We start from the raw sequence: 13936 nt of genomic DNA on the forward strand, positions 1-13936 counted from the left end.
TATCCCATAATGCATCAATGACCGCGCGCTTCGGTGCACATAGATCATTCCTTGACGTGGCTGACGGGCGCACTTTGTGGTTTTTGAATGTACCCCTTGTGGGCAGCAAACAATGAAGATCAGTTCAATCGGACCACCCATGTTTCCCTACGCTACCGGATCTTCAAGAGTCTCTGTGGATTCCGGTCACAATCAAATGTGGCAATCAGCAACTTTTCCCGTCGCTGCTCTTGGCAAGATGATGTATAACAACGTTGCAAGTCTAGGTCTGGTCCAATTTCAGAATGACTATACGAACATCGGAAGGTGGTATTGGATATTTCAGCAGAGCCTGTAAAAAGAGTTAACTGTTGTACTTTTTTCTGAGTTTTATGTTAGCCTACTTCACAAGCAACTTGGAATAGTTGTCTGTTCCATCATCAGCTCGTGAACAACTTTGCGATGGAATATATTTGTTTCAGACTGATGAGCTAGTTGAATTTGAAAGCCATGCTTTGACATTCTACTGAAGCATTGGAAAATTGTCCGTGTCTATGAATATAATCAACAATACCTTGTCGTTATAATTGATACAATACAAATGATAAATCGCTTATGACAAAATAATATATGCAGACATTAGAAATACATAGAAAAGATTATTTACAGGTGATATAAAACTTATAAAAATGTCTGAAACATAAATAGAGTGGGAAGTTATACACGGCAAAGGGCATTACATTCTCTGCTGTCTGCGAATGACAGTAAGTCGTATAGAGCACAGCCCTTGATTCTGGAAAGAGAGATGTGATCTTTTGCAAGTCCAGGGTGTATAAACAGGGGAGTTGGTGCTACAAAGTGGTCTCGTGCGAGCAGAGGCTCAGACCAAGCAGAGGGGTGCCGGCGGGTAACGTGGCGTTCGAGCTGACGGCTGGATTCAAATCTTGCTCGAGGTCGTTGCCGTCCGGATACGCGATCTCCCGCTTCTCTCTGGGCGTCGACGGCGGGTGGCTGACTTCGTCGTGCATCGACATCGAGTAGCCGACGTCCTGGCGGCTGTTGTTGGCATTGTTGATGTTCTCACAGGACAGGTCCCGATACTTCTCCTCCTGGATCATGTCATCCCGCGGCTCGTCGAGCGGCGGGTAGCCGTGCTCGGCGCGAATCTCTTCCACCGCCGGTCCCCACTCGCGGTGCGGGATAGAGGCACGCCAAAACAGCTAGAAAAACAGATGACGAACAGCAAGGTTATTGTCATGATAACTTTATATCACGGCTTTACTAAACATCGTTTTTGCGAGGAAGGTAAGCAGAAATGCTGGCCATCTGAAATTAAAATGACTACATGTATGTGCGGTCACTAAATGATTACCGATTGGCATACTATGGCATTATATTTGAACCTAAAAATAGATCATTCTTGGTCAAGATATGACAAAGACTTTACTAGAGATGCGGGGGCCCACAACTTCCTGAAATAAAATCCACCTGATTTTGTAATGCAGTATTAGATAATTGACTAACAAACGTATGGTGATATCACGCTAGAATTTCTCCATTATCTGTTGATTTTATTCCATCGCTTAGAAACATCCAGCCCTCTGCCCGAATTGCTGGAGCACGAAAACGGGAGACAGGGAGAGCTAACTCACTGCTTACTACAACCAAAGGAGCGATGCATGTTATCCTACGGGGGATTTCAGCATTTTGAAAGGGAACGACTCGAGAAACTTGACGATTGCGCTCACCTCCGTGAAGTACATGTACGATTTTATGTACTTGCACAGCTCCATGACGGCACCGCAGAGGAAGCCGATTATGAGGGGAACGAAGGCTAAGACGATGGCGACGGCGATGTGCCAGCCTTGGTAGGGCTCCTCGGAGACTTGCAGCCCTTTGAAGAGCAGGTAGAGGGAGAACACCCACGCCGTCTGCACGTTTGCGGGGGCAAGGGCGAGGGTATTTGGATTTAATAGCGAGATCAGCCAGATATTTACAAACTTCACATCGCAATGTTCAAGAATTTGAAATGCCATAAAAAGGAAGTTATACCTCCTGGGATGAGGCAACATCTAAGACAACGACTAAGAACCTCGGAGAAAAAGATTTTTCAAGCCCTGTGGTCACAACATCCAGCAATATAAATCCCATATCGTTTGCCGTTCGTTTTTACAATTACGTTCCCTGCAATTAGTTGTTGTTGTTTCTTTTTTTTATCCCCATCGGCAAATGTTCTAGCATCACGTTATCAGGACACTATCCAATGGTCGACAGGTATTTGACTAACCCGTGCCATACAGCTTCAAAGAATTTAAACAGTAAAGCAATATGGCATTTTATTTCAACCTCTTACGACATTGGCGATGTAAATATTCCTGATACTGACCAAAAAAAAAAAAAAAAAAATTCAAGATCTTCCTTTGATGCCATTAATGTATTTGCACTTTTGAAACTTTCTATATTTGAAATTGTTTGTTCCAAAATCAACCTCATATGACACGTGACTTGTAGTTACAGTGTAAGACCTGCATTGCAAATCACAAACAACAACTTGCTTTTTGGAAGACACGAAACATACATCACTGGAAACAATCGAAAATAAGAAAAAAATAATACAATAAAAAAGAAAGAAAAAAATAATAAGCTATTAAAATGATGAAATGCAGCTCGCATCTGCTTACCGCCAGAACCGGTGGCACAATGACAGCTTCCAGACCGGCGAACAAGCCCTGGAAGACAACAGGGAAGCACCCCACCATGGCCTTGATGTCTCGCTGGAACCGCAAAAATTTCCAGGTTGGTAACGTGCCTATACATACAAATGTGAAGAGTTCGTGTGAATAAAGTCCAGCACCTGTACTCCCACTGTGAGATTAGCGAGCTTTAGATCTGCGACGCCAACGCTAGAGACGACGGTATTAGGATTAAATGGCTCTTTGCACATGCGTGAGACAGCTGTTTCCATTGTTCGATCCGGGAGCTTGCCTCTTCTTAGCGTTTGCGTCAATATATCTAAAGATCGCTATTATAAATGAAGAGTGCTTTGATGCCATGCTTTTCATTTAGTAAGTGTCGGGTAATATATTTCACTTGTATTTATCTATTGTTTTTATTCGACAAAGGTTAGGAAGAAACTGATGAAATCGGAAGAAATTTCTTCCGATTTCATTATCATCATGATGAAACACTTAGGGATATTCTAGATTTATACATCCAAAATATTGAAAATTATTTTCAAATGTTTTAACAACTAAGTATAAGTGCATTTTACTCCTTAATACTCACATCCATGCCAGCAAAGACGCACAGAACTTTAATTTTCTCATTAATTTGGAAGATCCAGCTTATTTGTGCCAGTCCACATAACTAAAATTATTCAAGTCTTTCATGATCTACCACTACGACTTAGAAGAAATATTGAAAATAAATGTCCTATATGTACGGAGTTCTGAACGTTTTACTTGTGCTGTTTCAAACATAATGGATTAGTGTGACAAGCGGTAATATACAAAGTCTTTTGGGGACACAATCTCTTCGTATCTTTGCTTACAAGGGCCATGCTCTAATACGTCTAATTGGGTACACAATTACACCGATACATCTTAATAAAGAGTAATTACGGAAAATATTTATGACAAATCTACACGATAAGCCGATGAAACTATAGGAACGTCAATTTCCCGATTTTAGTATTTTCATATTCTACAAATGGTATGCCTATGGGGTATGATTTTTTTTTCTCTCTTTCATTTCCACAAACCCACTACGAAACGCTAAGAAAGCCTCTGTTGTTAACCCAGTTGTAAAAAGAAGTTACAAAATGATCATCACGTAAACTGCGCATCGATCATTCTTCCAGCCAACACTGCTGAAAACTAATTTCCTTGTCTGTTTGCTCTAAAAACTCACCATATATCCACGTGACGGCCAAGCACATAATGACTGAAATGATGTATGGAATGTGGGGGAGAAAGTATTTCCGCAGCACGTCGGCAAAATGAGGTCCCTCCTGAGGACAGAAAATTGATTTAATCCACATTTACTATCATTTTGAATATCACAAGTTACGCACACTTTCTATCTCTCAGATTGCTGCTAATATATATATATATATATATATATATATATATATATATATATATATATATATTCATTTATTTCTACTTTTTTTTTTACTGGTGTGTGAAATATAGTTTAGCTCAATGTGTAATAAGAAGCAAAGAGGCATTAGCGCTACAAATTCTGCACTGCTGCAGAACGCTATGGCCTAAATAAGAACTCTGTGAATTTTGTACTGCTGCAGAAATGGCCTAAATAAGTTCTCAGATGGCAAAGACCTATTTCTATCACAAAGTATTCTATGCACTTCTGCCTGAGAAGTAAAGATGGTTCCATGCCATTAATTTTGATTGGCGTTAGCGCTTGTCTGGCTCTTAATGATATCTGCATACATTGAGTATAGAGAGGGAAAGGGGTGGGGGAGCATTATCTCTACTGAATATAGAGGCCTACACTGGATTTTATACTCCTCTGGCACCCATAGTAACTGTGAACCGTATCAACTTTCACAATGAGATTCAGATTCACGCACGCCTATACTGAGAAACGAAGGGACTTACAAACTTCATGAAGTCTGTATAGAAATGTTATCCTACTGATAGCTGCGGTAAAAACCACATGCACTCACTGGCGTAACAAAGAGCAGTCCGCCTCCGAAGCACACTGCCGTAATCAGGAAGGAGGTCGGCACGAGGGCCTTCCACGAATGGCGGCAGCCGATGACGTCGATGAAGCCGATGACGATGGACAGGGCCGCCACAACCTGCAAAAGAAACGACGAATCAGCACATTTTTGGATATGACATCACACCATACTAAAATAATTCACGCTCTCTCACGAGATACATTTAAATTCCCGCTGATGAATATTCCATCCCATTCATACATTATCATCACCACCTCCACCACCATCATCATCTTTTTTTCCTTCTTCTTCATCATTTTTTTTTTCTCCTCCTCTTGCTTCTTTTTCTTCTCCTGCTCCTCCTCCTTATTTTTTTTTTCATGCTTTGACATAAACCTCAATGTCTTTTCATCTGTTCTCACAGTGTTTGGTGTTTGTTTCATTTTTTCCATCTGCGAAGATGGCTGGATAGCCCATATCCAGCTGCACTATAGCTGGTCTTCCACGGAGTCCAGTTTGATGTGAGGCAGTGCTCAAAAGCAATGTCCCCCACATGAAACTCAAGATTTAACAATATCCACAACCACTTTGACCTTCCAACAGCACTTATATCACACGTAAAATCCTTTAAAGACTTACATAAAATTGAACACTCTTTTCTGATCACCTTCCATTTCAAGTAACTTTTAATAGAGATTCCCCTCTCCCTAAAATAGAACCAGTGACTACACTCATAACACTCTGAAGGATTCCACATGTAAATTACAGCCAATCCACTCAGATTTCCTAAGCACTTATCACAGACACTCTTTCCCCATTCTCACGTGACAGCCACGTGACGTGGCGTACATCTCACCTGGAAGCTGAGACTGTCCAGGAATGAGAAGAAGAAGAGGAGGAAAGACATGATTCGGGCGTGGGGTAAGGTGCCAAAGATCATCGCCAACAGGACAAAGATGGTGTCACCTGAGGGGGAGATTACGTAATATGGGTAGCAAAAGTCATCTTCTTGATGCATAGCAAATCTATACTGAGCATAAAGCAGAAACAACATAAACAAAATTCTGAGTCATTTCATTTTTTTTAACTTTAACCTCCATTTATAGTGAAAGTAAATTATGTGAAAATAAAACAAATACGTTTTCTTTTCTAGCGCACTTTACAATTGAGACATGAACAAAACATTGAAAAAAATAATTACAACATATTAGCATATGTATCTATAACATACTAGCATTTCAGTCAGTGAAAGGCAGCCGCCCTGAGATTTTTGGCGGAATTACAATAAGTGTTTACACTGATCCATGCCTTTTGCCTTTTACTAAACTTATATTCAACTTGTCATTAAGGTAGGTATTTATGAAAATTGACGTTATCAAACGTCCACACGTACACAAGTAAGCTATCAGGGTTACATCGCATGCACCACATACATCTTAATATTGGTGATAAAAATTTCCAAATCAGTAAGATTTGAAGTTTCTTTCGTCTGGTCTTCAGGGAATATATGATATTTCAGGTTCACTTGACAGCTCTGGTATAACCATATACTCATGATGAAATATTTTGCACACACACACACACACACACACACACACACACACACATACACACACACACGCATACACTTTCGATAGTAAATAGTGTCAATTTATGGAGGTGGACGGAAATTCAAGCATACCATGAAAATAACATATATAATGTAACACACCTGTCTCTGAGTACGTTTCATACAGGTATTCAGTACCAGCGACGGCATTGCCATATCCAACGTAAGTGAAGAAAGTCACGGCCGACAAAAGGTTTACAAACAAGGCTACCAGAATCAGAACAACTGAATCCCTGCAGACAAAAGAAAACATATATATCAAATACAAATAAGAAATATTAACAAAATACAAAATACAAACGGAATTAATACCAAAAACATTGTACATGAATGTATAAATCATTACATAGCAGGCAAACTCAGTCTATTATTTTGAGCGTACATTGACATCTAAACAATCCTAAAATTCAAAACGACACACACCATGTACTAGTAATTCACAGAAAAGATAAAGGGTATGAGATTACATGCATGGTGACACTTATCAATAAAATTCATCTATGTATTCACATTGCTATTGACAGAGATTTTAAGTGCACATAACTGGACATATTGCAGACTCTGTTTTTCATGTTTCCTTTTATGATGTCTTTTATTTTCGGGGGGGGGGGGGGAGGGGTTGAGGCAAAGTGCATAATCCTTGCCAGATGTTGCTAGACAAGAGTCCTCGACGTGAAAGGAAACGTGCATGGTGTCATTTTTCACTGAACAAATACGATGGGGAAACTCACAGCACTTCATCATAACAGTTGCTGAAAAAATAATGCTAGAAAGAGAGAGAAAGAAAGAGAGAAAGGGGAAAGGGAGAGAGAGAGAGAGAGAGAGAGGGAAAGTGAGGAAGATAGGCTGTAACTCACATGAAGCAGTTGTTGTGAAACTTGTTGTAGCTCCCAAGAGACATGAGAATGCCGCACATCGGAGCAAAAGTGGAGACAGCACAAGAGAATGCCGTGGACCACACCTAAAGAAGGGCAAATCAAGAAGAAATCAATCAATCAATCAATCAGTCAACCAATCAATCAATCAATCAATCAATCAATCAATCAACAATCGAGCGATCGATCGAGCAATCAATCAATCAGTTAATCAATCAATCAATCAATCAATCAATCAATCAATCAATCAATCAATCAATCAATCAACCAGTCAGTCAATCAACCAAACCAACCAACCAATCAATCAAGCAAGCAAGCGATCGATCGATCGATAAATCGATCAAATTCAATAAATCAATCAGTCAATCAATCAAAGAAATTAGCAAAAACTCTGTTTAGGTATCATGAAATTTCGTGTAGTTTTTAAAACCAGAGAAATTCATTATCGTTAAACAAAAAAACAAAAAAAAATCGACAAACATTTGGCGCTCGTCTTTTGTACTGTGCTGGCAATTATGTAAACAAGGCATGACTCTAATAAACGCAAACAAAGGGGAAACTGACTAGAAAGATATATCATATAAATGAAAAATTAGCACAAAAATGAGATTCCACGGATGGAATCCCACTTTCTTTGCCCATTTTTCAAGTTATAAGTCTGTAAAGAAAATTGCGATATATATACCTGCACTTCACGCAGCTTCTCCACATCGGGCCAAAAGAGAAGCTTGATACCGTCCATGGCGCCGTCGAGGAGGGCTCCTCGGATCAGGAAAACCAGGAGGAAGAGGATGTGGAAACCCACCAGGATGTAGGCAACCTGAAGAGATGGGAAACAAAGTGTGAGAGAGACAGATGGAACAGGTGCGAGAGGAAGAGAACGGAGGGAGAGGAGGCATGGGAGGGTGAGGGGGATGGGAGGGGGAGGGAAGTAAACGGTAAGAAAAATGAAAGGGAAGAGAGAGAGAGAGATGGATAGAAGAGAGATGAACAGGAGGGAGGCAAATAGAAGAGAGATAGAAAGGAGAAAGGCAGATAGAAGAGAGATAGAAAGGAGGGATGCAATACGGGAAGATGAAAATATAGGAAAAGGGAGAGAAAATGTACACAGTGATAGAAAGAGAAAGGAAGAATGAAAAGAGGAGAGGAAGGATAGAGTGAAGGGATTGTGGAGGGGAAAGATAGGGAAGATAGTAAAGGAGAGAGACGGTGAGAGAAAGGGGAAGACAGACAGAGAGATAGAGATGGTGAAAGAGAAAGTGAGAAGAAGAGTGTAGTGTGGATGGGTACTTTGAGCGTACAGCCGATGTGCTATCACTAGTGAAGACAATGCATAATCACATAAATACGAGAAAGTATACAGCTTTCTTGAGTTGTCCCCGTTTCATCCCTGTTTTTCCGTATGCTAATTTGGATACCTCTTACGTGCTAAGTGCATGCCGATACTTGTGTATTTGCGAATGGGAATGACAGTTCATTCCTAGTCTATTTGTGAAATAAGATATTTGTGAGCAGCTGAAGGCGTGCCCTGTCTGAGTAGAGGGATGGCGTAGTTCCTGATCCGACCGACAAGTTAATCACTAGCTTGCCCCTAACCCGAGCAGCTTGATTGCAACTGTTATCGAAAACAGACAGTTCAGCTACCCCAAATGGTCAGCAAAGGAAGTTGTACTCGTGTTACACAGCTGTAAACGTTACATCCTCTTGTCTATCACAATTTTCATCTTAAAAAAAGCTTGTATGAGGCATTTCAAACTATCAATCACTTGTTTCGATCAGGGGTTTCGATTGGGCTTAACTCTCTCAGTTTGAAGGGGAATTCGTGAGGTATTCATTCTCATTCATTTTCAAGTGCTTTCTTCCAGCGTTTCAAAAGCCTGCCAGTTCTGTCAACGAGATACTCACTCGCTTCCCAGAGAAGGTTACTGAACTCATAGTAGCTATTAAATCACGTACCGAGATTTACGTCATTTCGTGAGTCTTCATGGTCAGTTTAGATGGTGAATATTATCTAAAACATTTCCCTGGCATTCATTAAACTTTGTGGCAAGTCATTGTCAACAATGTGATAGTGAGACACATAATTATTCTGTTCATCAGTTAATACATCATAACGGCGTTTTGCACATGGTCAGACACAAAGGGCCACTTCTGATTCCTTGTAGACGAAGTGTTCACTGGGCAGAGGAATTTAGGAGTGGGAAGGAGGAGGAGGAGGAGGAAGAGGAGGAGGAGGAGGAGGAGGAGGGTGAAAGAGTCTCACCTTGCCAAAAGACTTGACGCCAAAGAGCATGATGTGGAATGCGATTACCCAGGCGATGGCAAGGCTAATCATGAGATGGGTGACCGGTGCTCCCAGATCATTGGTCCCATCTGCCTGCATCTTCACGTGAAACCTGTTGTTGTTGTTGTTGTTGTTGTTGTTGTTTTTGTTGTTTTGTTTTGTTTTATTTTGTTAAAAGCAAAGACAAGTTGACATGTAAGTGAAGTCAACGAACAGCCGGCGATCAGATTTACAAATGACTCATTTAAGATATCACAGGAATCACATATCAAACAAGTTTTATGCAAAACTTAGGACTAATGAATGTCGAGAGCCTGCAAATATATGAAGAAAAATGGAGAGTCATACCCTTAGCAGCTATGCTGCAAATTTTCATTGCTTTTCAGGTATTTGGTTGGGCTATATTCCATTTGAAACGACGAGGCATAGCTTGAGAAAGTACTAGAAGCTATTGCATTCTTTTCTTTGGTTTGACAATTAAACAAAATACGGTGCAAGTTCAAAATAGTAGAAGAAATCGCTTTCAGACACGCAGACATTTCGAGACTTCAAACAGTTAGGAACACATGAGAATTTGCCTGATCAAGTATTTCGAACAGAATGCAGATGCTGTCTATTCAATACATTTTGATATCCAAACTATATCAAAACTTTGATGTGTTGGGCTCAGTGATGCCGTTGGGGGTTTTCTGTGCGTTCTATTTGTTTGCTTTTGTTTCATTTCTTTTTCAAGTAATCTATTTGTGACGAACCTGTAGAATTCTTCCTGGGGAGTGCTGTTCATGTTGCCCGAGACCAGATCATAAACAGTGTTGGGCTCAGTCATGTCATACAAAGAGGTGGTATCGTTCGCTGACGTCCCGTTGACGTCCGGCAGGGGCATTAGCAAATGGCACGCGGGCGTGTTCCAGGCGTTGTCGCAGGTCATGTAGGCGATGTGGTGGACAGGGTTCGGGAGGAAGACGCTGTAGATGTAGTACAGGCTGTGCCCGGAGATCGGACCGGACAGAAATGTAAAACCAAACAGCTGCAGCAGCATGCCAATACTGAGCCCTATACAACGTCGACAAGAAAAACAAGAATCATACATGTGAATCAAAACAATATTCACCATAACCATGTAAATCAAAATGCACACACTAGATTATATAGAGGGGAGAAAACATATAGTTTCTCGAATGTCTGTTCAATCTTGTTATACTAATCGAAAGGCGCAAAAGCGGCAATATTATATGCTTCATATACATCGGTTCAAAACTACAATGCACCTTTAATAGTTGCGTTTGCTTGGGCTCCGACGATCGATTGGACACACCCATTTAAATCACCTAGATTAGGTGTGGTTCGAAAAATGGACGAAATTGGATCGCCGTTGCCGATTCAAGTCTGCTCATGCTGAGCACAAGTTCATAATGATATGATTCTTTAAGAAACGGGTTTTCACCCCGAATGAAAGGAGCATGGGAGACAGAGTGAGAGTATGATGTAGGCTTAATACATAATCCCTGAAAGTGAAATGAAACCCAAATATTAATGCTGATTGAATGAATGTATCAATATTAGCAGAACACATCAGCAAAGTTTGAGGAAAATCGGACTATCCGTTCAAAAGTGTTGAATTTTCAAAGTTTTGGTGCAACTATCGCTGGATGAGAGTACGGTTCGTGACGTCACGTATGTGTAACGATTAAAAAAAAGAATACAAAGAGAATTCCACAAAATGTCAAAATATGTTGACTTTTCTTTATAGTTTCTTTATGTCGTCCATACATGACGTCACATACTGTTGCAGTCTTCTGATTAAGCGATGGCTGCATCACAACTTTTAAACTTTATCATACTTTTGAACGGATTGTCGATTTTCCTCACACTTTCACTGATGTGTTTCTCTTATATCGCTGCATTCTCTCAATCAATATACATTACTTATTTATTTGGGTTTCATTCTCCCTAAGGGGGACTTTTAAACCCTTAGAGGATGACTTTTTAACCTTTAAGGGGAACAAACCTTTGAGCAAGGGGCAGAACTTCCAGCAGGTGAGAAAGGAGGAACTGCTGAACTGCCCCAGGGAGATCTCCACAAGCACCAAGGGCAGGATGAGCAGGAAGAGCGCTATCATGTACGGGATCAGGAACACCACTGTACAAAGTTCAAAGTTCAGAGTTCAAATGTTTAGTTATTTATAGAATGAACAGTGTTATACTAATGATATCACGAGCTTACATATGCATTTAAAGGCTGCCAAAAAAATAGGCAAGTACTAACTTTTGCTTTTTGTTTTGGTGTGTGTGTGCGTGCTTCTTTACGTGTGTCTTTTTGTGTGTCTTTTCCCAAACAGATATCAAAGACCCATTAGCGTGGGGATTCATGGGTGGCCCGATTCATTCGCTGCCCACCAGGGTACATTCGAAAACTACGAATAGCACCGGTCAGCGAATATGCGTCGAAGCGTACGTTTATTGGAAGCTCCTCGGTAATGGTCGATTCCAGTCAATACTTTTGGCTGTATGTGTACTTACACAGAGATCAGTGTAAAAAGCTATAATACACACGATTCGTTACGGGGGTTCTCGAATATATCCGAGCCAGACCAGCCTTCCCACCCCATGGTATCCCCATGAGCATACTGAGAGTAAAGCTCATAGTTCAACCACAAGGAATTTACAGAATAACAAGTAGTCTATGATACGACATAGTGCTCGGGCTAATTCTGTAAACAGAGGTCAGTTTTCATGAAATGTGTGATATGTACAACATTATCGTATGAACCGAACACGTGCACACACATACACATAAACACACACACACACACAAAGTAGATACACAAGAACAGTATGAGTACATTGTTATCATGACCTAAATGAAAATTATCATATATCGAATGTGACTTGACGATGCAATTACACATGGTTTTAGCTGCTACAAGTACTTTTGAAACCAAACTATTCCAGACAATCGATTCATATGATCATAGACGTTTGTTTTGAATGCTTTTTGTTATTGTTGTTGTTTTTACGTTATCACAAATCAAAGTGAAAACACTCTGAACTTGTATGACGTCACGGCCAGACAAGTAGGCCTACATAATATTGTCTAGTTAAATGGTTTTTACAGTTCCTGTTTCTTCTCAGAATGATGCTTTGTCTTCGGAAATAGAGATAGAACTGAACCGAATGCCAGAGGAAAGCGGTAGTTTTGATGATCTTAAAAAAAAAAAAAAATGTGTAGCTGCTCTATGTGTACATCATATGAATCAACTCGAGTCTTTCAGTGTTTTAGTGCATTCACTCGGAGAGTAATATTCTTCAATCAATGAATGACTAGCTTCTATATTCCTTAAATTCTGCGCAGCGTCAAGAACTGTTTCCTGTCTCATACTAGCGGTTACGTTCAGGCATTCCCAAGGAATATGACACCAATATGTGAGAGGATACTTCAACGACGAGATCAGGCCTTTCGACAAGCACATTACTAGTAATTTGTAAACGCAATACTTCGTCTGTGACTGTCTGCATACATGTATCACGCTTAACCGAGTGCGAACCTATGTTCAAAATATTCATACATCATAAATAGCGTGGTTGAGTGTGTGCATAAATGTCCGTTTGTGGCTGTGTGTGAGTCCATCACTCACTCAGTAAAACACTGAAATCATACTGAGAACAACTCGCAACACAAAATACCAGAAGCTACATGTACAGAAAAAGGCTGTATTGACAAATTCAATGCTTAACTGTCCAAAAGCATTTAAAATTTACTACTGCAGAGGGTTCTAAAACAAGTTTGCTTGTTTTCACCTTTTTGCTCTTCTGAATCGGGGACTATGAATAGCATCGAGTGTTTTCACACAGATTAAGTAAATAGAAGTTATCCAACCTACTTCTTGTAAATTCGAACGATGCTATGCCCAACTCGTCAAAATTAAACGGTTATACATAGGTTGTTCCCTTCAGCAGTCAGTCAGGTAAAAAGTAAAAGCCCATCTGAACATTTTATCTACTGTCTACGACGGTATTTCAAATCTACACGTTCGCAGCCCGAGAGTTGTCAAAATCCGTGACATTTTAGGACCATTAATTGTCCATCTTCCACTTAATAAAACTCTTGATAACACATATTGTGGTGTCATTAAAATCAGATTACACACTCCGACAATACGTTGCTCATTTTTTTGAACTACTGCCAATACAAACACTAATTAATGCAAATTACTTTCGTCACATACGAGACCCAAAACAGTATATCAACACTTTCAAGATGATAACAAACTTTTTTGTTGTTGTTTTGCCAGCAGGAAGAGAACTGGTCACAGGCTACAGGCTGAGAAATATTGGACACCTCCCACTGCTTTGCTTACATAAAAACATAAACAAACAGACATCCTCGACTTCCTCAATAGAGTGCAAAGTGTTTGTCGTGTTTTCCCCCGTTTTCCACACATTAAAGTGTATGGTTATATAGCTTAATAATTGATGTTATTATTGTACAATACGGCTCGTTACAA

General features: G+C 40.2%; 1 protein-coding gene across 1 annotated transcript in view; it reads right to left on the reverse strand.

Annotated features, from left to right (window-relative positions):
* The window catches only part of LOC140234951 (sodium- and chloride-dependent glycine transporter 1-like), a 35222-nt gene continuing 21286 nt past the window's right edge, over nt 1-13936 (reverse strand). Inside the window, exons 4-15 of the mRNA XM_072314989.1 lie at nt 11440-11571; nt 10184-10484; nt 9411-9543; nt 7833-7967; nt 7130-7233; nt 6375-6505; nt 5520-5629; nt 4667-4801; nt 3889-3988; nt 2661-2788; nt 1728-1910; nt 1-1199 (exon numbers count right to left, since the gene is read on the reverse strand). Coding sequence (XP_072171090.1) covers nt 831-1199; nt 1728-1910; nt 2661-2788; nt 3889-3988; nt 4667-4801; nt 5520-5629; nt 6375-6505; nt 7130-7233; nt 7833-7967; nt 9411-9543; nt 10184-10484; nt 11440-11571 — 1961 coding nt within the window. The 3' untranslated portion in view covers nt 1-830. The remainder of the gene's footprint in view (nt 1200-1727; nt 1911-2660; nt 2789-3888; nt 3989-4666; nt 4802-5519; nt 5630-6374; nt 6506-7129; nt 7234-7832; nt 7968-9410; nt 9544-10183; nt 10485-11439; nt 11572-13936) is intronic.

This window comes from Diadema setosum, chromosome 11 (assembly GCF_964275005.1).
Source record: "Diadema setosum chromosome 11, eeDiaSeto1, whole genome shotgun sequence".
Classification (NCBI taxonomy): domain Eukaryota; kingdom Metazoa; phylum Echinodermata; class Echinoidea; order Diadematoida; family Diadematidae; genus Diadema; species Diadema setosum.